This window comes from Zychaea mexicana, assembly GCF_025766255.1.
Source record: "Zychaea mexicana strain RSA 1403 chromosome Unknown BDB00scaffold_66, whole genome shotgun sequence".
Lineage (NCBI taxonomy): Eukaryota > Fungi > Mucoromycota > Mucoromycetes > Mucorales > Lichtheimiaceae > Zychaea > Zychaea mexicana.
Genome location: NW_026516729.1, coordinates 119,677 through 142,674, shown reverse-complemented (window position 1 = coordinate 142,674; position 22,998 = coordinate 119,677). Strand labels below are relative to the sequence as shown.

The 22,998-nt window shown below is 43.5% G+C and overlaps 8 protein-coding genes across 8 annotated transcripts; 4 read left to right on the top strand and 4 right to left on the bottom strand.

Annotated features, from left to right (window-relative positions):
- Positions 1-677: 677 nt before the first annotated feature.
- BDB00DRAFT_915496 (alkaline-phosphatase-like protein) lies at positions 678-3,538 on the top strand (the record flags this gene model as incomplete). Its single annotated transcript, XM_053128701.1, has 7 exons — positions 678-850; positions 921-1,296; positions 1,410-1,475; positions 1,554-2,158; positions 2,252-2,531; positions 2,627-2,676; positions 2,759-3,538. 7 exons carry the CDS (start codon positions 678-680, stop codon positions 3,282-3,284), a joined length of 2,076 nt encoding a protein of 691 aa, XP_052977067.1. The 3' UTR covers positions 3,285-3,538.
- BDB00DRAFT_530151 (uncharacterized protein) lies at positions 3,393-6,591 on the bottom strand. The gene is made up of 3 exons (XM_053117748.1): positions 6,247-6,591; positions 5,660-6,173; positions 3,393-5,579 (listed from the first exon to the last, which is right to left on the bottom strand). The coding sequence occupies exons 2-3, from the start codon at positions 6,113-6,115 to the stop codon at positions 3,501-3,503; spliced, it is 2,535 nt and encodes an 844-aa protein (XP_052977066.1). The 5' UTR covers positions 6,116-6,173; positions 6,247-6,591; the 3' UTR covers positions 3,393-3,500.
- A 1,092-nt stretch (positions 6,592-7,683) lies between these two features.
- Positions 7,684-10,517, bottom strand: BDB00DRAFT_836188 (beta-lactamase-like protein). The gene is made up of 7 exons (XM_053124459.1): positions 10,015-10,517; positions 9,656-9,851; positions 9,306-9,555; positions 9,032-9,209; positions 8,696-8,925; positions 8,323-8,612; positions 7,684-8,205 (listed from the first exon to the last, which is right to left on the bottom strand). The coding sequence occupies exons 1-7, from the start codon at positions 10,446-10,448 to the stop codon at positions 8,035-8,037; spliced, it is 1,749 nt and encodes a 582-aa protein (XP_052977065.1). The 5' UTR covers positions 10,449-10,517; the 3' UTR covers positions 7,684-8,034.
- A 125-nt stretch (positions 10,518-10,642) lies between these two features.
- BDB00DRAFT_768156 (H/ACA ribonucleoprotein complex subunit 3) lies at positions 10,643-10,936 on the top strand (the record flags this gene model as incomplete). The annotated part of the gene is made up of 2 exons (XM_053119715.1): positions 10,643-10,696; positions 10,796-10,936. 2 exons carry the CDS (start codon positions 10,643-10,645, stop codon positions 10,934-10,936), a joined length of 195 nt encoding a protein of 64 aa, XP_052977064.1.
- Positions 10,937-11,328: 392 nt separating this feature from the next.
- Positions 11,329-12,886, top strand: BDB00DRAFT_530039 (tRNA-histidine guanylyltransferase 1). Its single transcript, XM_053117747.1, has 6 exons — positions 11,329-11,734; positions 11,816-11,947; positions 12,076-12,290; positions 12,354-12,439; positions 12,526-12,633; positions 12,709-12,886. Exons 1-6 carry the CDS (start codon positions 11,631-11,633, stop codon positions 12,835-12,837), a joined length of 774 nt encoding a protein of 257 aa, XP_052977063.1. The 5' UTR covers positions 11,329-11,630; the 3' UTR covers positions 12,838-12,886.
- Positions 12,885-14,698, bottom strand: BDB00DRAFT_768162 (cytochrome P450; the record flags this gene model as incomplete). The annotated part of the gene is made up of 3 exons (XM_053119716.1): positions 12,885-13,814; positions 13,927-14,175; positions 14,261-14,698. 3 exons carry the CDS (start codon positions 14,696-14,698, stop codon positions 12,885-12,887), a joined length of 1,617 nt encoding a protein of 538 aa, XP_052977062.1.
- Positions 14,699-15,251: 553 nt separating this feature from the next.
- BDB00DRAFT_940742 (uncharacterized protein) lies at positions 15,252-16,032 on the top strand. Its single transcript, XM_053129354.1, has 2 exons — positions 15,252-15,558; positions 15,850-16,032. Exons 1-2 carry the CDS (start codon positions 15,274-15,276, stop codon positions 16,015-16,017), a joined length of 453 nt encoding a protein of 150 aa, XP_052977061.1. The 5' UTR covers positions 15,252-15,273; the 3' UTR covers positions 16,018-16,032.
- Positions 16,033-19,344: 3,312 nt separating this feature from the next.
- BDB00DRAFT_836177 (uncharacterized protein) lies at positions 19,345-20,975 on the bottom strand. The gene has a single exon (XM_053124458.1). It carries the CDS (start codon positions 20,843-20,845, stop codon positions 19,802-19,804), a length of 1,044 nt encoding a protein of 347 aa, XP_052977060.1. The 5' UTR covers positions 20,846-20,975; the 3' UTR covers positions 19,345-19,801.
- Between the last annotated feature and the right edge of the window lie 2,023 nt (positions 20,976-22,998).

Sequence of the window (22,998 nt, the reverse complement as noted above, 5' to 3'; positions counted from 1 at the left end):
AATGTAGCAGTTGTAAGTTACTGGATTATAGAATCGCGACCCTTTTCGAGATTAAAGCTACCTTGACAATTCTGTGTTCTCGAACTTTTTAAACACGAATATAACTTTCAAGGGAGAAGAATCCAGGTTAGTCATATTGTTTGCCATCATCTCCACATGTGACGCAGTAATCAATGCTGTACTGATGTTGTGCTTCTGTTGCTGATGAAGGGATGCGTAATAGCTTAGGTGCATCCTGCGCTGTAGTATTAGATTATACAGACTGTTTTTCAGCACCAGTTACTAGCTATTACGCATCTGTTCTTAAGTGAATGGTTATATTAATCAAAACCATTAACAAGCGGCTAGAAATTTAAATTTATTGTTTACTGTGGTTACTAATATTATTTAAGGAACTAGTGAGCTTTCACTATCGACTACATGCTTTAAGCCGTATCTCAGTGTTACTGTATAATACCAGCAGTCTTCCAAAAGAGTATTTACCATGCACAAGCTGTTTGCTAATTTTGTAAGACTCTCTACAGCACAGGTATTAGTATCTGTAATATACAGATAATATGCACCCCCTACCATGAAAATGCAGATCCTTCAATCAATCAAAAATGACACAGATTTTTCGTGCATGCTTACTCTTTTTTGTTGCTTCTTGATCTTGTCATTCCACATATCTTACTGACATGAAAAAAGTAGGAGCTTTCTTCTTGTCTCTGACAGTAATATCCATTACTACTATCAGCAACGTTCTAGCTGGCCGGCCTGGTATTTATCAACGTCTTCCTGACCCTGAGGGCCAATTTCCTCGCCTTGGAGCCTGTCCAGATGATCACGCATGCATTTTCCCACCGGATGTGTAAGCTACTATTTTATCTGGCTTCATTTGAGATCATCTAATGATAATGGTAATGACCCTCTACTACTAGTTCGCAATTTCTTCCAGGTGCCTATTTTGATCTGAGGGTAGAACTTCATGCGTACGACAGAAACACATCCAATCCGGCACCAGAGCCTTATACGCAATTCAAAACTACCGTACGCAAAGACGATGGGCCATGGACCGATGCAAATGAGTTTTTTGCTACCCCAGATATACCAGCCCTCGAGTACTGGAATTTCACTTGGGCATATTCCGCTGAAGCACATTATTCCAAGGAGGAAGGTGGTGGTAAAAAGCCAATCGATGTTAATGTATCATCCCGAGTATGGCGTAAATTGAAATTCGATGAACCAGGAAGGTACGATGTGTCAGTCCAGTACAGTCCCAAGGAAGCATACACAGTTCGCTACACTGTTATCGAGGTTCGCATAATTGTTGAGCAGATCAAAAAAAAGATAAATCATGTAGCTTGTTGGAGAATGCAGGAGACGCTGATATATTTCGGCTGGCGCAATGTGCGTGCTTTTTTTATTAGCCCCGTAAGCCTGAACGAAAAGCAAAAAACGCCATTCTTTTTATAGCAGATGGCTGCAACATTGGTGTAAAGAACTCTTTTTTTTATACAAAGATGCTGTAAGGTATATATGTTAGCACCTAAACATATGTGTGTCTCGTGTAGATGATCACAGCTGCTCGTGCAGTTGCACGTAAAACAACCTCGGGAAAATTCGTCAACGGCCTATTATCCTTTGAAGATTTTGACGAGCTTGGTCATATCATCACACATTCAGTGGACGGTCTTGTGACGGACTCTTCCAATTCTGCATCATCCTATGCAACAGGCCATAAAGCCAGCGTCCAAGCCCTCGGAGTGTATGGTGATTCTTCGCCATCCCAATTCGACGACCCCAAAGTCGAATTAGTTACGGAATTAATCCGTCGACGACAGCCAGGCAAAGCGGTTGGCATAGTGACTACTGCTTTTGTCCAGGATGCAACACCCGGTGCATTTTATTCGCATACGCGAAGACGTGGAACTTTGGCTGAAATCACTGATCAATTGGTCCATGGCGTCCCAGATTGGTTAGCTGCAGTCGAGCCTGATGTATTGATGGGCGGTGGAGCCGAATACTTTAAGGGAGAACAGGCCGTCAATGAGACTGATTATTACGCACTTTTGCAAGACAAGTATGGCTATCAAGTCGTTATGAATAAGCAGACTTTGAATGCGTACAATGGCCAGAACAAGCTTTTGGGTATTTTCCGAAAAGACGTTATGGATGTGTAAGTCCTTGCACTAAAAAGAGAACAGTTAGATGAGCTATTGCATTTATGATTAGGAGTTATAGTATTGACGGTATTTTGGCAAACATTCAGCTGGCTTGAGCGAAACATTTTCATCAATAATACAGCCGATAATGCAGCTGCCCCTGATTTGAGTGGCGATAGCGCTTTAGGTTCCGACCAGCCCGGATTAGATGACATGACACTCAAGGCTTTAGAAGTCTTGAAGAAACGGGGTGGTGATGATGGTTTCTTTTTGATGTCAGAGGCCGCATCAGTCGATAAAAGGCTCCACCAATTAGACTTTCCGCGTGCATGGGCTGATCTTATCGAGTTGGATGTGACAATCAAGAAAACAATCGAATGGCTCAAGGTACACTCCTCATAAGTCTATCTATTGCATGCGTCTTTACCAATGGACTAGATGACCATAGCTATCACTAACTGTTTATAAAATTCCGGATATAGAAAAACGGCGAATACGAAGATACGCTTATACTCGTGACAGCCGATCACAGGTACCTATATTAACTATTTTTTTTATTTGTTGCTGTAGTTACATAAAATTAATTTTTCTATATGACATATTTATGCATATAGTCACTCCTATGATGTATTTGGTACTGTTGACCAGCAGTTTTTGGACTCTCAAACATCTCACCGGAATATGCGTAATGCCGTCGGTATTTATGATAAGTCTGGATGGCCCGGATTTTCTGACGAAGATCAGGATGGCTTTCCGGACAACTGGGATCCTCGTATTACCTTGGCTTCTGGCTCAACAAACGGGCCCGATCATTTTGAAGCTTGGAAGCTTTCATCGAACGGTTATCGTAACCCGTTTATCATGCAAGAAGAAGAAGGATATGGCAAGCTTTATGTCGAAAACCCTGAAGATCCATCTGGAAGCTATGCTGCTGGTCTCAGATGGAATGGAAATATACCAGTCCACATGGAATCGGAAGTCCATTCAATGGCAGACGTCGCAATCTATTCCAATGGTCCTGGATCCCATTTATTCAAGAAAACTATGGAGAACTGGAGTCTGTTCTTTCGATTGACGGAAGCGTTGGATCTGCAGCATCCAACCATTAATTACACAGACCACAAACAAGAATTGGAATAAAAAATAGCTTTGATATATCTATTGACATGCTAGTAAGAGTAAATGATGAGCTATAACAAATTAAACTAAGTAAAGAGACTATGAACTACTAAATGTACAATATGTTGTTATGGGTGAGATATAGGATAGACGAATGGGAAGCGGATAAATGTTCGATGAAGGTGATAAAAACGAAAACAATAAAAAGAAACTTCTATATAGCGAAAATAACAAATATTACATAGTGGTGGCATTGGATGGAGGAGGATAAGCGACGAAACTAGTTTGTACAGCAGTGCTCACTGTATCCCATCGCTTCATCTCTAATTCGTGCTTCATATTACGCATGTCACTTTCCACCTGTCGTCGCTTTTCCATTTCCTTCTCAATTGCCTGCTCATGTTCAGCCTTGACTGTCGCCATCAACTGCCGGAACTCCTTGCGCAAAGTCATTGTTTGACCATCCTTGCCGATACCGTCCTTGACCTTGTAATCCGCTAGTTGTTTGTCCAGTAGATGTTTTTCGCGCATCAGGGCCTGCACTTGCTGATCGTACTTTTTGCGTTCGTAATTAAAGTCTGCAATGTTGCGTGTAAGCTTGTCATATTCTTTGAAGATAGCACCCAATTCTGCTTCAACGCTGGCCGATTGGAGCATGAGTGCTGCTTCTCTCCGGGTATATTCTTCTTGCGCTTCTTTGAATGCTGCGCGAAGATTATCCAGTGCTTGCTGTTGGTTGCTGCTCTCCCTCGAAGCCGGCCTTGCTGATGATTGTCGTTGTTGCTGTTGTTCTATCAATTTGTCTACCATGGCATCCAAAGATGGCATCGATGTACTAGTAAGTGCCTGTTTCACTTGAGCGTTTAAAGCATCCAAACGACTCCGTGCCTCAGTTTCTTGTTGCCGCGAAATCTCCAACTCAGCTTGGATAGCATGTCTTTCTTGTTTGAATTTATGCAGCATAGACTGCTCCGAGTTTCGCTGTCTTGATGCATGCTCATTGTGCAAATTTGTCGTCGTTTCTTCGAGTCGTTGAACTCGCTGTACCAGCTCACGCTCGCGCTGGTTGGCCTGCAGTAACGCTTGGTTGAGCTCGTATATCTTGGCAGATTCACGGCTACTCTGTTCAAGACTTTGCTGCTCTGTTGCTAATTTCAATGTCTGTTCAAGCTCTTGTATCCGGTCCTGCAACACGGTCTGTTCTTCTTGTAGTCTCGACTCATGGTGTTTGGCTTGGGATAATGCCTGGTTAAGCTCTTGACACTGCTGGGCTTGGTCGCGTTGGCTGTCCTCTAGCTGTCGCTGTATCTCAGCTTGGTGGTGGTCCGCATGCCGTAATGCTTCTTCTAATCGTCTCCGTGATTCCTCTAGAGATTTGCGGTCTTCAATTTCACGTGCTACTTGCTGCTCTAGCTTTTGCTGTATTGCGGATGATGAAGATTGGTCATTTTGCTGCTGCGTTGCTTGCATTAATTGCCGTTCCCATTCTAACCGCTGTCGAGAGAACTCGGACGACTGGGTATCCAGACGATGCTGCATTTCTGCTTCTCGCTTTCGTAAGCGCACTAGCTCCTCTTGGAGGTCGGCATTGTTACTGTCAGTGCTAACACCAGCCGAAGTGCTCTTGTCGCCAGCAACGTGAGCACCATTACCACCATATACGGATAGCTGTTTCTCGATGATATCTAGGAGAGCATGTGCTTGTTGATGATCATCAAAACTGGTCATGCTGGTGCGTACAGATGCAAGAAACATTGAGTCATCCGAAAGATTTCCGTCATCGCTCATATTATCGGTGTTACGGCGGGTAGTAGTAGTGCTTTTCGTTTTGCGTTTTAAAATGTCTTGCTGATATTGCTGTGACATATTTGTCGTAAGTGAGGACGAGCATCTTTTTGCGATTTTCTCGAGCCGCAAAACTACATCCGGGTATTCTTCTCGCCGTTTTTTGTTGGATGCTGGTGACGACGATAGCGTTGTAGTTGCAGTTGCTGCAGTGGATGGTGGTTCAGCAGCAGTAGCAGCAAAGGATGTGCTTCGCCATAATCGCTCGTCGCTTTGGATTGTTACTGCCAACGTGCCTGCAAGATGGTGTAGATAGCGTTCCTGCGAATCACAGACGTGTGAAAAGGTATAATAAAGCTCCTGAGTGAGTTGGTCAATATTGCTTGTACGCGCTTGTAGGTCCTTAATAAGTAGTCTGCTATGGCGATCTACGGCGAGTTTAAGCATGGATGCGTACGTGCGTTGGATACGCGTCTCCAATAAAACTCGATCGCGTATGGTATCCACGCTGGATTTAGCATTTGTATATTTCTACAGAATTTAAGCGAAATTAAAAGTTGATTGGATTAATTTCATGTTGTCCAACTTAGTAATGCTGTATGTGTGTTTACCCTTTGCCACTTCTCTGCATCCAAAACACTGGACAAGGTTGAAAAATCCATGGCAGTGAGAACCGCGTGGGATACAGCTAGCTGACGTCCAATTTCGGCAGGATCAGCCATCATGATCTTGCCATTGCCTTGTTCTGGGATTAGCGGTGCATGGTCATGAGCATACTGATACCATGGAAGAACAATTCCAAAAGCGGTCGCGGGGCTGGAGGCTGCTATTGGTGTTGTAGCAGTAGCAGATGTAGGTTTTGAAGGAGCCAGTGTATTAGAAGAAGTATTTGTACTCAATGTTGTTGCCGTGGTTCCCTCTTGAGCGTCATCGTCATCGTCGTGGCCGTTGTCTTCGTTATAACTACTGCTACTGGTGCTATCACTGTCGCTCAAACTCTGGATACTTGAGATGCTGAGGTCGGTATTTGCGCTCATGGGTCGTAAGGCATCGAGTGCTGTCTCCATTAATGCTACTTTTGCTGCTGGTTGATTTGCCGCCTCCTTCTCCTCTACCTCATACTTTGTGGTCGTCAAATAGCTCTCTGCCTGTTTCTCAGGTTCTTGCTGTACCGCTTTAATCTCATCTGTAGCTGCATCCGGTCGCGTTGCTAATGTTGGCTCAGTTTTGATGCTACGTCCCTGAACCAGAGACCTATCTGTAGCAGGAGAGGGGCTAATGCTCTCGTCTACCATACCGCTGGTGGCCATTTTAGCTTTATCGATTCCAGAATCATTAGCGGTGCTGTTGGTACTTGCGATGCTTCTTTCTTCCGTAATAGTCGGAGCTGCTGTTTTTGCATTGATATTTGATTCATGCAGCTTTTGTGTCGATACTGCTGGTGTATCTTTTAGGGATGAAGTAGCCCCAATTGATTTAGGCGATTTTTGGATCGATGCATTTGTAGATAAGCTCTTATTGTCAGCAGCTGGAATATTGCTTTTTTCAATTAAAGGTGAATTCGGTGCTGTAGTGGTGGATGTCATAAGCTCTTTTTGCTCCTCTTTGGTAATAGCAGCTGTCTTTGCTAAATTGACCTTTTGGAACGATTCTGTTGATGCAGTAGTAGAAGACGAAGTCGACTTTGACGGTGATGGTGACGGTAATGAGGGCATAATATTCTTCTTTTTCTTCGCTGAGTCGTCGTCCTTTTGTTGCTTTTGCTGCTGCTGCTGCTGCTGCTGTGCTCCACCTCTAGTCACTGTTGTCGGCGTCGGGGCCTTTTGAACGGCACTCTTGACAGTAGTAGTAGTCGACAACGGTTGTTTTTCAGTCGCCGCCGTAGGAGGTTTGCTAACCGTCGTGGAGGTAGTTGTGGTACCTGCGTGTTGTTGCTTTTTCGCAGCAATGGCACCTGGCTTCATCATTTTAGCCTTCCACGGGTTCGCAGAGACAGTGCTGGAAGCAGCCATTTTTTGCACGGATGCACGGACATGTTTCCGAGACTCTGCAGTTGGTGTGGTCGAGTCGCCAGAGGCTGGCTTGGGTAATTTTGACGTTTGTGTTACGGGGCTCTTATTAATTTTTGCCAAAGGTGGTTTCGCGTCTTTTTCCTCTGGGTTACGATTTGCAGCGAAAAAGGGATTGTCTTTGAGCTTATAATTAACGGCAGGTCGTTTGGCAGCGGGAGGTGTTTTTGCTGGTGAATTTGGCTAAATTGTTTGGGACTAATTAGCACACATTGGGCTCGGGCAAACCACATTCCACGCATGCAGTTCAGCCACACAAACACACACACAGAGACGCTTGTTGGTGGGGTACCTGACTCATTGTAGCATGACTTTTCTTATTGCTAAACGAATGTAGAGGGAACAATAAGTATTATAAAGGAGAGAATAAGATAGACGAGGAAAAGAGTGAACGTTGGGATAAGAGAAACGAGAGAAAGGGAGAGTGGGTGCGGTGAAGGTGAGATAGAGAAAAAGGAAGGAATTAAGGAGAGAAGACAGAGTGGGCTGCTTTTTGTTTTGGTTCGCACGTCGGCAGACGTCTTGGTTTCCTTTGCTATGGAAACCAATGGGTTTGCCTTATTTGGCCCGGCAACATATGGGTGGGGTGATGTTTGACCTGGTGTCTTATTTGGGGGCTGTGTTTCTTTAGGAAGTCGTAACAGCTCATCCTATCAAAGGGATACGATGACATTTACCTTCTCAATTTTACACTGGTCCCCCTCGCACATCGGAAGATCCTCTTTTTTCTCAAACTCTATGTGGCACTGGATCCCTACCAAGCAACGCACTGTCCACTTTTCTACGGTTGGTGTCCAGATGAAGACTTCTTGTCTTTCTCACTGTCTTTTCAAATTACACGTGCCAACAGGAGACGTATTACACCGCTTAGGTGTCTTTTCTCTTCTTGAACTCCGATTTTTATTGTGAGTTTTACATTAGGAAGCAGCAGGATGGTGGTTTGGATTAAGCAAGTATTCGTCACAAAGGTCTGTTATCGGCTGTAGTTCGTAATTGTTGTTGTACATGGCAAGCGATCCAGTGACAGGCGCAATTGCATAAAACACGCCGTCTTTGTGAGCTGCTTGGGGAGCTAACCTTGCTGCCAACTACGAAGAAGAAAGGAGATTGCATTGATAGATAATATGTGGGTTAGTGAATTTAATTAAAAGAAAGACAGGTAAAGAATATTCGATACGAAAGACGTATAGATGTATTTTTCTTACCTCTTCCGAGATGACGATCATTTCCATCTTATTAGTGAATTCAATTGAAACAGATTCCCCTGGATTGATAGTATGCAACTGAGTGGCTCCTGGATGCTCCATTTCCCACCTCTCCTTAAAACGGTCAGATCCCAGCATATCGGGAATGATGATGTGCGGTGGTGGGGTGATGCGACAAGCCGTGCCCAGGATTGATCCAACTTCCCAGAGTGACACCCGAGTATTCAGTATCAGTGGTACCATTTTCATCCGAGAGGATGGGAGGTCTTGCGATGCGAGGGTTTCCGGATCTAAAATACTTGTTTAATGCGCTAAACCAATCTAGCTATCTTTTTGCCGCTACTGCGCTACATGCTAAGAAAAGCAGCTTTACCTGTGATGATGCAGATATTTCGCTGATCTCCACCCCAATGTTCCACCGCCGATACAACAGGTCCCTTACGCAGGCAGGTGTGATCGCCCGTGAATAAGACGCAGGGTTCCTTGATATCGTTGGCATCTTGCAATGAGTCGTATGCAAATAGCTCTTTTTCCTGCTGGAGTTGCCCATGCTCCAATGGTTTTTGTGCTGTGTTGACGGTATCCTGATGGCCTGCTGTCATCCTAATCAAAAGCACAAAGAATTAAAAAGGAAGGTTTGTGCGTCTCTAGTAGAACGTGGCATGTCTATATTCTGCTAGGTTGGACAAAGCTAAAAAAGCGGACTTACCATTCGCCCAGAATATTTGCATATTCCAGACTTGTGCGGGCAACAGGACTTACAACGTAGAATGACACCGGCATGTTAAGGGCCTTTAGATGTCTTGCTAGGTCCCCGATCAAATCAAATATATTGCCGATCATGGATATTGGAAAAAGTACATTCTTTTGACTCTGTAAGGTCATAGCTAGAAACAATTACAGGTATAAGTGAGCTATTTTCCATAAACCAGCGCCGTAATCTTGAGCATAGGTGCCTAAAGCATGTATATCTATTTTCTTACCAACATGCCCCAATATTCTTTTCCGAATGTGATCCGTGTCGTTTTGATCACCAGTTCGTACATCGCTTACCAGCACCACATCGGCTTTCTCCATAATAGACATGTCGAATAGAGCAGGATGTCGATTGGATACGATACTTGATGTAGACATGAGCACTACTTTCCGATCCGTTGCCTCCAAGCACCAATTTGCTGATCCCAGAGAATATCCCGAACTGTAAGGAACAAGTGTGGTAGTTTCATAAAGAGACTAACATAGGTATATATATACGTATACATGAGTTATTGTAGTAATAGGAGTTGTAGCAGGTAATAGAGAAGACCTCTTTCATTTCCCTCCAGTATATTACCAGGTGTTCATTGAATCTGACAGGTTTAATTTTTTGCATGCATAGCTTGATATCTCGAAGGGTATAAAGTGATCGCCATTGTTCATCCACGCATTGTCGGTTCATGCTCCCGACCTGAGAGAAATGGATGGCTGATCCGGGAGAAATAAACGAGCCCTGCCGGCCATGATATGCTACTAGCTCTTCCATACGTTGCCTTAGGTAATTTCATACACGCGCATAAAGATAGAAAGAATGCATAATTGACAATTAGATATAGCTCCATCAAATACACACACTCACAACGCTTTATCTCTCCCCTCTGTCGATTTTTTTTAAAAAACATAAAAAAAACTCTCATTAAATGTGATAATGCACACCTCGCAAATTCAATTGTTGGTTCTGTAGCAATGATTTTGCCCTTATAGCCCAAATATTCGGTTAAGAAGGGCAAGCCAAGCATCATCTCACTATTGGCAACGAGCACAACGTCAATCTGGTTCAAGTCGACTAGACTAAAGTTCACAGTACGAAAAACACAGCCGTCGTCACACAAATCGAGAAGCGAACCATCTTGAATGCTTTTGGTATTGTTAACGATCCGTGACAGCAGCGTGTCAAGGTGGTTGAAGCCACCACCGCTGCTCAATGATTGCTGTTGTTGCTGTGGTGGTGGTGAAGCATCGTCGATACCCGTAAGTTTGCTGAGCGATTTAACTTCTAATGGGCAATTATATAATATCGTGTTTCCTTTAAATTCAATTAGAAAAGTGGTAGGTCGTGCGCCGGAATGGTCTAGACATTCGATCCTCATTTTTTTGTTTCGTGTCGTGTAATTGGTGTGTTGCTGCGTATTAATACGAATTGAAGGAGTCAAATGACGGGGGAAACGTGCATTATATAAGTCGGTGGCTTATTTGTGGGCTGCACGAACGAATTTTGCTGATTCTGACTAATTTTTCGTCCTTCTGGCCTTTCATAACCTATCTACAAAATAAGTTTCCCGCCATGTACTTGATGTATTATCTGAATCCCAAGGGTGAGCGTGTTTACACTCTCAAGGTATGCTTCATCTCGAATTACTTGACGCTGTAACCGAATATAAGAAACGGATTTGCTCATTTCTTATTGTTGAAATTCTACTTTGACACATTGATATAGAAAACCGATCCTACTGGCGCTCCCACCTTTTCTGCACATCCCGCACGATTCTCACCTGACGATAAATTCTCTCGTCAGCGCATTACCATCAAGAAGAGATACAAGGTTCTGCTTACCCAGACTCCTGCTCGTCCTCTGTAAATCTTGTTTTTTCCTTTCAGCATAAGCATATAACGACAACCAATTTTCTCGCTCGCTCGCTCGCTCTCTTTTTCTTTATTGTTTCTCATACGACTGTAAACATCTTCTTTTTCAACATGTACACACACATATCATTTGACGCATTCACTGTAAAGCAGCTTTTATTGCAGTGTTAAAGGGGACGAAAAATATATTAATTTTTCAAATCAATTGTCGCATTGCATATCAACATGGGGAGAAGAGGGCTAGATTCATAGTAACATTGCTACTGCTGTTGAGAGAGACTATTAACTTTGCACAAAGCAAACTGTAAAATGACGGGTTAGTCAGAGGATCTATCGCATTTATATATCGATCCTCGACTACTACTACTACTACTAGTGGCGGTAATGGTAGTGGTAGTAAGGTTATCCGCGAATGATATGTATCTTTTGTACGTTACCTAGCTACTATGACAACGATCACGCTAGCAACGATCACCATAGCAATAACGAATTTAGAGAAAGCTAGAGCGACTAGTTATACGTTATGTAGAACTGACTCACGACAACCCACCAATATCTTGCTGGCTGGCAATTATATTTTGACAGCTTTTTAAGAGGAAGCTGTGTTACCTGAAGCTGCGTTTCCCGAACTTTTTTTTTTTCTTTAAAAAAGAAAAAAGGCGATCTCAAAAGCCCAACCATTGCTTACTATGGCCAATTCCAAATACGAGTATACGCGTCATTTTGAAACGGTAGACAAGGTATTACCCAACACTTGGATGGTTGTCCGCATTGACGGTCGAGGATTCCATAGGTAAAAAAAAATACGTCTCAAACTAGAGAGATCATTTTGGTAATTCTTGAAATATTCATTTATTGTTGTTCTGCTCTTAAGATTTTCTCAAGAACACGAATTCGCTAAACCCAACGATCGTCGCGCTATTGATCTCATGAATCGTTGTGCTGTTGAAGTTATGATGGATATCAAAGATATTACCATTGGATATGGTCAAAGTGATGAATATAGGTACATGGTGCATAGCTTTTTCTCTTCTTAAAGTGGAGGGTATTGGTCTGAGGCATCCATTTTGATGGTGGGTCAGAAAAAAAAAGTTATCTTGTCTCAAGCTAATCTCAACGCGGGGTGAATAACAGTTTTGTACTGCCAAAATCATGCAACTTATACTCGAGACGTGCAAGTAAAATTTCTTCGACGATCGTAAGCTTATTTGCAGCCAATTACACGATGCGATGGAACGAATACTTTCCTACTGTCAAGTTAAAATACCCGCCCTGTTTCGACTCTCGCGTTGTGTGTTACCCATCGGATCAAAACTTACGTGATTACTTAAGCTGGCGACAAGTGGATTGTAAGTTGTCTGTACCATCTAGAATAGGTCTTCTTTTACTGACCGAATCGTTCCCAATCATAGGCCACATCAACAACTTATATAACACAACTTTTTGGGCCATCGTTCATTCTGGAAAGACAGAAACAGCAGCAGAGGAGGAGTTACGGGTAAGATCTTATTGGAACGAGGACAGAGAAACAGGTATATGGGCAACAATGAAGTGTCTCACACAAAATTTATGCGTCGTCATCAGGGGACATTTTCTAAGGATAAGCATGAGATTCTGTTTTCGAAGCACAATATCAATTACAACACCATAGAAGAGATCTACAAGAAAGGATCTGTAATTATCCGTCAAAAGGTAACAAGGTTTCATAATGACATGGATAGTATATATTATTCTTTTCGCTAACAGGAGTCTTCAATTCACTTGTAGACGAAAGTGACATCTATTTCACCAAATACCGGCGAACCCGTAGAACGCATCAAACTTGTACCAACACCATTGCATGTTGACATTATTGGCCAACCTTTTTGGGGCGAACACCCACAATTACTCAAATAATATTAATGATAATAATGTATCTTCTCTAGTGTATTGATTTCAAATAATTATGACCGCTTCTTGAAATGCACCCATACACCATCTCTCGGCTTCGTGGTCAACACAATTTTCGTATTGATATTGTTGCCAGGTTTGAGAGACAATGAATACTGGTTTACAGTACATGCAATGACCGTGCGCAACTCTAAAATCGCCAAATTCTTGCCCAGGCATGAATGCTGACCCAGAGTGAACGAAAGATCTGGAAAGTTGTATTGATGATCGGCATCCACGATCGTATGACTGGAGGAGGAGGTCACCATGCGATCAAATCCGTCGTCTGTTTCAGCTCCAGCGGGTTTAAGCCAGCGGGAGGGATCAAACTTTTCTGGATTGGGGAACATGGCAGGATTCATCTGTAGACCACGCAAATTGCACCAGATTTCCGCACCGCCAGGAACAACCGTGCCATCCACAGGCGTATCATGATTGACATGAACAGGGATAAAGGCCACAGCCGGATACTTGCGCATCGTCTCGCGGTATACAGCAGTGACATAGGGCATCTGGGCTAGTTTCTCGGCAGTGATGGAGGCTGGATCCACAGGAGGTGGGCCAAGGACCTGACGGACTTGTTTAACAATCTTGTCTTGAATTTCGGGATGTCGAGCCAGCTCAGAAAAGCAAAATGCCAGTGTATGTGCAGTTGTGTCATATCCAGCAAAAGTGAGAGACAAAAAGTCGTTGATTAGGTCAAACCGTTCTGGATCATTGTAGTTGCCACTGGCCACGGCTGCTGCTGCGACGGAATGGAAGACACCGTCGCCTTTTTTGCTCTCTTTATCAGCCAATGCACGGTCTAACGAGTCGTTGATGAAATCTTTTAGCAGTGCGCGAGGCCCTTGAAAATTGCGCTGTGCCCAGTCTGTCTTGTTGAGGCCAAAGGGTAGCCATGCTTCGACCGACATGAAGCCCATACCAAGATGATGGTGCACATTCTACGTATATGTATGTATGCATAGCCGATATAAGCAAATCAAGCTCACGCATATCTCTTCCATAAAAAACCGCAATGGATGGATGAGTTCCAACTCCATATATAAATATTACCTTGAGATTTGTACGTCCACCAACCATTTCATAATTCAAGTCGCTTCGACCATAAAGATAATAATTGATGACATCCATCGTCAGATTCATAAAGACCTCGTCGAGCTCTACTGCTGTATTCTGCTCCGCATGTTTCTCAAAAAGATCCAATAGCTGTTTGGCACGGTTGGATACGTATGGCAACAAATTCGGTACCAGTTGTCGCGGTTGGAAGGGTGGCAGCAATACATGACGACGCCAGCGCCAGTCCTTTTTTAAAGCAGGTATTGTTTTTAGAATGTGCATCTTGTCTCCAAACCAGTTCATTTACATCTAGCTGTAGTGGTAGCCTTACTTCGCCAACCGTGTTGTTGATACTTGGACCACCAAAGACCAAGTTTTGGATAAGCCGAATAAAGTCACCACGTTGAACATTAGTAGGAGGACCCGTCAAATTCTTGCCCTTGCGTTTTGCCTGGCCGTCGATTAACACATCCTTGATACCTTGCAATGTATTTACTAACACGGTTGGTGTACCCATGACGGACCAGACAACGCTAACAGGGATTTGTTGCTGATCCTGGCCGACTTTGATCAGAAATTCCGAAAGCTTGTCCTCCGTATCGCTTGGAGGCGGCACCAGCCCAAAATTAGCGAGCCAAAAGTTGTTTGTTTCTGCTAGTGGTGCCTTGGCGAGTGGTGAAGTATAGCGTCGGTAAAAGTAGCGTAGAACAAGTACAATCGCAACAGCCGCTGAAAGCCCGCTCGTCGTGAGCCCAGAGCTCAAGGGCATTTTAGACAGCATAATAATAACAATAGTAAATTATGGACATCCTGTTACAACTTGCACATACACAAGCCGCTATATATACGCTCTTTTGATGAGCACTGATTACGCGTTGGCTCCATTGGGGTACGAAACGTATACGTCTTATGCAAATTGACCGTTTTCCATTGACGCGAATAGGCCAATCACAGATGTGAATTAATACCAGCCAACCATTTGGTCAATGGAGAAAAAAGGGGGGAACCAGGAGTTTGATTTTGTTGTCAAGCCGGGAAAGCACCTTTTTTGGCTTCTTGCACCCTGCTCTCCTGAGCAAAGTAGGATGGATCATTATTATCATAGCGGAAGTCCCCCTTGAAGCATTCGAAAACGAAAAATCGGTGTCAAATATTGGGTATTTTGCTGGATTGAGTTTAAGACCAAGGGCACAACATATACGTGGATGTGATGCTTGGACGAATCCTTCATCGGGAAAATAGCCAGATTTTATCATTCCAATGTAAAACTGCAAAAAAGAAAAAAATTCCTATCAAAAGGACTCTCTTCATCTTTTCTTGCTCTTTTATATACATTATCGCCAAATGGTTCGACTCGGTTCTTTCGTTGGTGCCTTGACCCTATCGTTTGTCGTTGCACAAGCAGCACCGATCCAAAACGAGGTGGCAGGTTTGATCCATGCTCAAAGCTTCTCGGAATTGAAACACGAGGCCTTTGTGCCAATGCAAAAGCTCGGACAAAACGGTATGCCGGTCAAGAACAAGAACCCTGCACCAGTCGTAGCAGCAACAGCAGAAGATGCAGCAGCAGAAGACCATCGTGTTATTTCGGCTGCAGCTATTGATATGCCTTTCCGACCCATCATGGTGGTTCCATTACCATCCTCTATGACCGAACAACAACAACAACAGCAGCAGCAGCAAAACCAGCGCTTGTCGGCGGCCTTCAACAACAATAACAACGATGCAAAGATGGATGTCAATGATGATGATACCCAACCTATGGCTGCTGTCATAAGCGGCAGTAGCAGTAGCAGCAGCAGCAACAACCATAAGCTTGTGGGATTGGACAATCAAGGCCAATTCAAGACTGTGCAGCTGCCAGCAACAATGGTCGCGTCAGCGGCAGTTCCTTTAACAACACCATCGGTTGTTATCAAGAATCGAAAAAATTTGGTCGGCATGGATGATATGGGCAAAGTTCAGACATTGGCAGTCCCTATGACGGTAATTGGCGGTGGTAATGATGCTGCGGATGCGGCTACCGCATCCGTCGCTGCTCCATCAGCAGCATCGTCGGTGATTGCATCCATGCCAAAATATCATTGAATAATTAACAATAGCACGTGATGAGATCATACTTGCTTCATAAAAGCTGTGTCATAAAGGTTAATACACTCTAAAGAATGGTTTTATTTTTATGTCTTTTGCAAACACGGCGTCCTTACTGGACACTTTCGTTCGAGACAGCTTGGGGAAGTAGTGTAAATAATCGAATATCTTTCTGCGATGGAAAAGACGAAATAAGATCATGGGGAAGAGGATACAATTTAGTACAGAAGTACAGATTCAAAGTTAGTACTCCATCCAAAATGTCTTTAAAAGGCACATCGATGGTTTCGATGCAAGGACAATGGTCGAGCATAGTTAGAAGCGCGGTAGGATTATTCCAAAGAACTCGAGTAAAGGTAGGCATATGCAGCTGTGTCGTGTAAAGTGATGGAAAGAATAGCGCCCAATCGGAACCACGAAAACATTGATTGTCGAAACATTAAAGACGCAGGTATTCCAACGTGTGCTAGTGCTTGGCCGAGAATCATGTTATTTGATTGCGATGGGCGTGATCCTCGCATCATTGCGTTATCGTCGTCGTATCTGTGAATATTTTCCGTCATTGCTTTGTTGGATGCTGTCCTTGATGATGCCATAGCTTTCTGAGTAGCTACCGCTATCCATTAAATACTCGAATCTGGGACACCATGAGAGTAATGATAAGATCCGTAATAACAAAGCTTAGCATGGTAGTCCCTTCATACTTGAAGTAAATGTGGACACTTACAGCGAGAAGATATCGTAAATGAGTAACATTGGTCCCATCCTCCGCTTGTCCATAGGAGTGTCCATGAATAAGCAGATGGTATTGTTGCATTGAATCGCCCGTCGTTGTCGTCGTCGTCCCTGTGATGGTTGTGGATAGCAGATGGAGGTAACTCATAAGCAAACACCCCTTTCCAACCGAGCTTCTTCATCTAATCGGTATATAAAAGCGAGCAAGCAAAGTTTGAGCCAGACTGATGATTCAATTGTCGTAACTGAGTAAAAATGAGTTTATCTTGATTATCTGCAGTGCACTCGATGAGCTTCATGGAAAGTAACCAATGAGCAATGTGTACATAGTACGCTAGATGAACATATCACACCTTTTTAGCCTCTCATCCCAGCAATCCTTCTTATCGAATGCTTCACACACGGTATTATTAACACGATTTTCTAGGCGCACGTGATGATTGTTGCTGTTGCCTTTACAAAAATTGCGTGCTGTAAGTCTATTTGCTTTCCAGATGACGTCTCTGGCACGACGCGGCACCTAGATGTACCATTTGCGACTCTTAACCATTCTAGTAAGCCAATCTCCCCTGTTGAGGTACGAAACGGTGCTGTTGTTATTGTCGAACGGAGGTATGTCAAGGGATCCAGTGTAACAACCTTTGCCTTGGGAGTCGAATGGTATTGGCTGGCCCTGACTTTATCATCAGTGATCATGTTGCAGCGTCAACTTTTTCTTTTGCGTGCTCTCATGGAAACAGAAAACAACTTGTGTGCTGCGATTTATTTAATGCGGAACAAGTAGGAAAGCCATACAGAAGAAGCGTCAAGCTGAACCACGCACTTTATCCTTTTTGAAGTGTCTCTTTCTGTTCTCATGCCTACTTATAAGATTCTTTCAAAAAAAGGACAGCAGTCCGCGAGTGCACGCTGGTTGGTGCAAAAGACGTTGTCAGTGCTAAGAGCATGTGCTATCAGTTTATCTAATCGGTGGTGGCCAGTGCGACTGTCGTAACCACCGATAGCGATAGGCGGCTATAAGACGAGAAAAATGAGTTGGACACGGTGAGCCTGATATATAAAGATCAACCTACACGCATAGATCAGCACTTCTCAATACACTCTTTTTCTTGCCTTTTTTTGTAAGAAATAAGCAGTGAAGAACCGGCACAAATGAAAGTTGGCGGCGATCGCGTAACGGTTTATGTGTATGTTATGTAGTGAGCACCCGTAATAACATCGTTTATTACAGACGAGTTGTGTATAGATATGAGTGTAAAGTAAGATAAAAATGTGTATGGGCTATGTTCAAGGTTGTAAATAGTAGTGAGCTGTATCTTGATTAAGCTCAGTGAGTAGAAATAAGGATCAGGAATGTTACGTCTGGTCTTAATAGAAGAGTTTATTTAGGTTCAGTTATGAGCAATAGACAAAATGTAAGATAAAACAAGCCGTGTTTAGGTCTTGAGTGATTGAAAACAACACTTGAAAAGTTAAGTAGAAAGTGAGAGGTAGAAATTCAATGTCTTTAATCAAGTAAAAATAATATCTTTCTGGTTGTTTAATAATGTCTAGGATAACTCATGCTGCGGTAACTTGCTGTTACTGTAAATACTGCGGCAGTTTGCTGTTACTGCGGATGCTGCGGTAGTTATGTATTGTATTCTGATTGCCGCTTGGTGTGTGGTTCTTTTGTACACTCTTTCCGGAAAGAGTGTATGTTTGGTTTATTTGTTATAGGTGGTTCTCGGGGTAACAATATGATAAATTCAGTTTCCGTGATACTACAGTAGAATACGCACATGGATGCTTAAGTGAGTTAAATAGCTTAGCATTTTTGTAATAACACAACATGGTGGAATCAGTGCCGTTACTAGTGGACATATTTTGTGGTGATCATTTTACACCCACAAGTCGCACATTGAAACTCAATTTACAGCTTATAATGTTTGGCGACATAGAGGGTTAAATCGACATGCACTTCGGTGCCTCTGTCACATTATAAAATTGGAACGATACAGAGAAGATTAGCATGGCCCCTGCACAAGGATGACACTAATCGCCGAGTTGGATACGCTCTACGGAGCAACTTTTTTTTCTATATCCTCACACCTTGTTGAATTGTTGATTGAATTCGTGAAAACCAAGATGTATGCACTTCTTTACCCAAGTATCTTCCGTTCGGTGATCCATTGACAAAGTAATGATTTATTTTGATTATTTCCATCGAGCTTGTAATACCTCATTTGCGTATACGCGTTTTTCTTTCCCCTTAAAATGTTTATCTGCGAAGCAACCCGTTACATGTAATAAGGCTCGACTATCTCAAGTAAATCGACGTTATCCCTCCGTATGTAGATCATACAGTGCTGTTGGTGAAGGCGAAGCCAAGCAACTAGCCGCAGCACTTGAGTTACGTGATGGCACTTCAGGTTCTTCATGCTATGTGTGTCAGAACAATAACAATGCGTGGTAGAGTTCTTAGTGCTGCAATTCAAACTGTTGGGGTTGGACATCCCATTTGCTTTTGCAATGACCTCATAATATTATCATCACTTGAAAGATTACACTTGTACACTGTGTATTTTTTTGGGAAGCACTATATTGAGACGGTATTCCATATATAGCACTGCCCCTTGTCCAAGCACTTATAAATCATACTATTTCTGGGGTATATGTCATAGAAGCCATTTATATATAGATTGGTATATTAGCGTTTGGAAAAAGATTAATATACAAAACGATGATGCAATGGAAAAAAACACAGGCAAGAAAAGAATATATGGGTAAAGCAAGAGAAACAAAGTACAAGATGCGAAAGAAAGAAAATGACTAGTTACAGGATTTCAGAATGACATAAGTGGCAAGCGTTGGGTGCATGAGTATGTAGTAGAGAGTATTATGGCGAAAAGGGAAATGAAAGCGATAGAATGATGGATGGGAAGAATGATGTGAAAATGATAATTGGAATCGTATATAGAGAGTGTTTGTGACAAGTGAAAAGAGCTCATATCAGCATGAATCGTAAAGAGAGAGGGAGAGAGAGAGAGAGTGAGGAAGAAGAAACTCATAGCATGATTCCTTGAGCACACGCCCAAGCAGTGGCCATATCGGTGAGCACCTGCGCCATATCGTCTGGGATGTCGCAGTAAACCATCCGCTGTATTACCCTTTGTTTACGATCCTCCCATTCTGTCTCAAGGTCCGGACTACCATCTGCAAACAGCAGCTCCGGGTCACTCAGCTCCATTGCTAAGCGTTCGTAGCACAGTGTCAATTCGGGGGATAATTCCTCTGTCAGTGGCGCATTCGCGAGGGATTGGAACGTAACCGCAACTTCGGGTGCAAACACAAACAAGCCTGTACGCGTCTCGTTGGGGCGGATGGGCATCTGCTTGGCACACTCAGATAGGAAGAGTGTCTGGCACCACAGTGGGAGTCGCCCGCGAATCAAAACATCACTTGCGTAGCCAAGCGCGTCGGCGAACCGTACGCCGAATGTGTAGCAGTAAGGGACGAAGGTGTTTTGCTGGATGGGTAACTGGAGCGAGTACAACAGCCTCTCGAATTCATCTGCTGACTGCGACTGTGGTGACGGCATAAACGTGGGCTGCAGTGGCTGTGACGACTGCCATTCAGTACGGATATACATGCCCTTGCCGAGGGGGATGATGGTGGACTTGTCCAGCTCAAAGTGGTTACAGTGAAACATTCGAAAGACCAAATTGTCAGATCGATGTTGGCGGTATGTGCCAATATCTGAGACGCTGGTGTTGAGATTGACTTCCCGAATCGCAATATCTCGGCCAAGACAGTCGGCACCGCGTGGCGGTAGCAAATTCATTTGCTCAAAGTAGATGGCTGGTGAAGGTACGGCAACGCTGGTGGTGCTGTACATTTGCTGACGAACGTGTAAAAGTGCCTTTTTCCAATCCTCTGAGTCCAGACCATGGCATTGATCGTCGGCAGTCATATCATCGTCGCTGGTACTGCTGTTGCTGGTACTGCTGTAGCTGCTCGAGAATGTAAAGTTGTCATTGTGGAATTGCGCTGAAGACGAGTCAGAACTCCACGACGTGCTTGACCAGGGAGTGAACGTAGCCGCAGACATTTTCGTTTTACTTGAGTTTTGTCGAAGGAATAGAGAGAAAAAAAGCAGTAAAGCAAAGTTTCAAAGGAGTTGGGGTTGAAGGAGCAGGGTCCGCTTAAATAGGTTTTGCGTTTTTTTATATTCCGCAGCGTTGTGCGTGCGTTTGATGAATAATCAATTCATGAGGGAAAACTGCCCGAACGAAAATTTCTAATAATTTCTTTCACATCTGATTAGCCTTCCTTGCTCCTCTCTTGCTTGCAAATTTCTCACATGCACATCACGCACACACGCTCGCTATCAGATCCACTCTCCCGCTCGATGTCTCTTCTAACGAACAGCATGCTGATGAGAAACTGGGCACAGATCACATAACTATACTCAAGAAAATTAGAAACGATCGGCGCTGAGACCGATATGCACAGCGGCCGAACGTCCGCACCTACCGCCGTTACACATGGTGCCAGCAAGAGGAAATTTGAGACGCGTAGACACGCTTTCCAAAAGAGGCATCGCCCCTTATTGCTGCGGTGACCCACCATGCATGATATTACGAATACTGTACTCGTTCCATTTAAAGAAGAAAAGGAAATACAGGGACACGCCATCCTGACACGATTGATCTGGCTGTCGTCGTCGTGTGTGCGATCAGATAAGGCGCAGCAGCAGCAACAATAACAAGCAATACTACTAAGCATACAGGAGAAGAAGAGCAGTTCTTCATGGAAAAACGGTTTTTCCCACACGTGGCAATTAGCCATGGCCTGCTAATAACAGGAGCTGTCTGTGTGTGAGACAGAGAGACGAGTATAAGCCAGCTTTGACTCACATCGGAAACTGCCTCCTATTCTGTTTATGCTCAGCTCTTGTATCTGTTATCTCCACTTCTTCTTCTTCCTCCTCCCCTGAATCCCTTTTGACCCACTCGTCATTCCCGTCGGAAAAGTCGCCGGAAATCCCCACAGCTGTTCCACCTTCACCGAAAAATTACCAAATGGGGTATAACACGCCGAAACAAACAACACACCCGCACTGTCGTCTTCGCCTCGATTGAATTTGACACATTCAATCATTTTTGCGTACGCATCAAAACCACCCTGAATTTTTCGACGTCCACTCAAGTTGAGCAACGTGTCGCTTGTGCCACTGCTTACCTAAGAAAGTAATCTTATTTCATTCAGATTCGATTGCACAATTTTTTTTCACCAGCTGATGCCTCAAAAAAAATATTCAAATGCATCCGCGCCAACCATTTCGCTCGCTAAAATTTTTTGCCAATTTTTGTGTAATCAAACAAAAAGGCCGTCTGCTGCTGACTGCAGAAACTTCAAATATGATGTACCTTGTGATATTGCTAAGTCTACGATTTATCGGATGATCTGCTTGCTTTGTCTATAGCTTTCAAAATTGTGTTGCTACGTCAAGCTTGTTACTAGGCAAAAACTGTCTCCAAGCAACGAACGATTAAAGAAGCGTGTATCTTCTTTTTTATCATTTAAATATAATATATCAAAGTACACACGATAAAGCATTAGACCTTTCTGGTTTTCTAAAGCTTCAATAACCATCAACCAATCGAAAAGAAGTAGATTCTCACAAGTTGACTCCGGCACTTTGAATGAGCTGATTGCTACGACATAGAACCCTAGCATCGATTTAATGAGCTGCCATACTATCTTCCTTTCATGGATAATGGCAGAATCCGTCAACTGTCAGCTATTGAGCTCGTCAAGGCGTCGAAATTTCGGAAGGTTTATTCTTCGGCAGTCAAGGATAGGATTTTGGCGAGCTCACTATTATTTATGCTAATCAGTACACGGCGCATGTGCACAAGGATCCGACGTACATGACAAGCTTTTTTTCGGCCAATCTGTTTGCCAACGTCCTCCCACAAGTATCAGGGTTATTTCATTGTGGATGATTGCTGTGCGCCTGTCACAGAAACAGTTTCAAAAGTCAGCACAATCGAAGCCACTAGTGGTGTATTAATGTCGCTTATTAGAGCTCTAAAATATGCTTTCGCCATGACCGAATTTGACAACAACTATATTGGCGAGCATATTCGTGCCGAATCAGCATATCCCGGTTTTGAGCATTACGATCAGGCTATAACAATTTGCGATGCCATCATAAAGAACAGTGGCGATAACGCTAGCGACGTATCCACTACCAGC

What these genes read in the sequence shown, in the direction of transcription:
- BDB00DRAFT_940742 (XM_053129354.1), top strand. Translation starts at nt 15,274, where the DNA reads ATGGTTCGACTCGGTTCTTTCGTTGGTGCCTTGACCCTATCGTTTGTC. An exon ending in CTTTCCGACCCATCATGGTG is followed by an intron (nt 15,559 to 15,849) that starts GTTCCATTACCA and finishes GTTGTTATCAAG; the next exon opens with AATCGAAAAAATTTGGTCGG.
- BDB00DRAFT_836177 (XM_053124458.1), bottom strand. Translation starts at nt 20,845, where the DNA reads ATGTCTGCGGCTACGTTCACTCCCTGGTCAAGCACGTCGTGGAGTTCT.
- BDB00DRAFT_836188 (XM_053124459.1), bottom strand. Translation starts at nt 10,448, where the DNA reads ATGAGGATCGAATGTCTAGACCATTCCGGCGCACGACCTACCACTTTT. An exon ending in GCAAATATTCTGGGCGAATG is followed by an intron (nt 8,926 to 9,031) that starts GTAAGTCCGCTT and finishes GCTTTTGATTAG; the next exon opens with GATGACAGCAGGCCATCAGG. An exon ending in TGATCGTCATCTCGGAAGAG is followed by an intron (nt 8,206 to 8,322) that starts GTAAGAAAAATA and finishes TCTTCTTCGTAG; the next exon opens with TTGGCAGCAAGGTTAGCTCC.
- BDB00DRAFT_530151 (XM_053117748.1), bottom strand. Translation starts at nt 6,115, where the DNA reads ATGGAGACAGCACTCGATGCCTTACGACCCATGAGCGCAAATACCGAC. An exon ending in ATGCAGAGAAGTGGCAAAGG is followed by an intron (nt 5,580 to 5,659) that starts GTAAACACACAT and finishes TAAATTCTGTAG; the next exon opens with AAATATACAAATGCTAAATC.
- BDB00DRAFT_530039 (XM_053117747.1), top strand. Translation starts at nt 11,631, where the DNA reads ATGGCCAATTCCAAATACGAGTATACGCGTCATTTTGAAACGGTAGAC. An exon ending in GACGGTCGAGGATTCCATAG is followed by an intron (nt 11,735 to 11,815) that starts GTAAAAAAAAAT and finishes TCTGCTCTTAAG; the next exon opens with ATTTTCTCAAGAACACGAAT. An exon ending in AAGCTGGCGACAAGTGGATT is followed by an intron (nt 12,291 to 12,353) that starts GTAAGTTGTCTG and finishes TCCCAATCATAG; the next exon opens with GCCACATCAACAACTTATAT.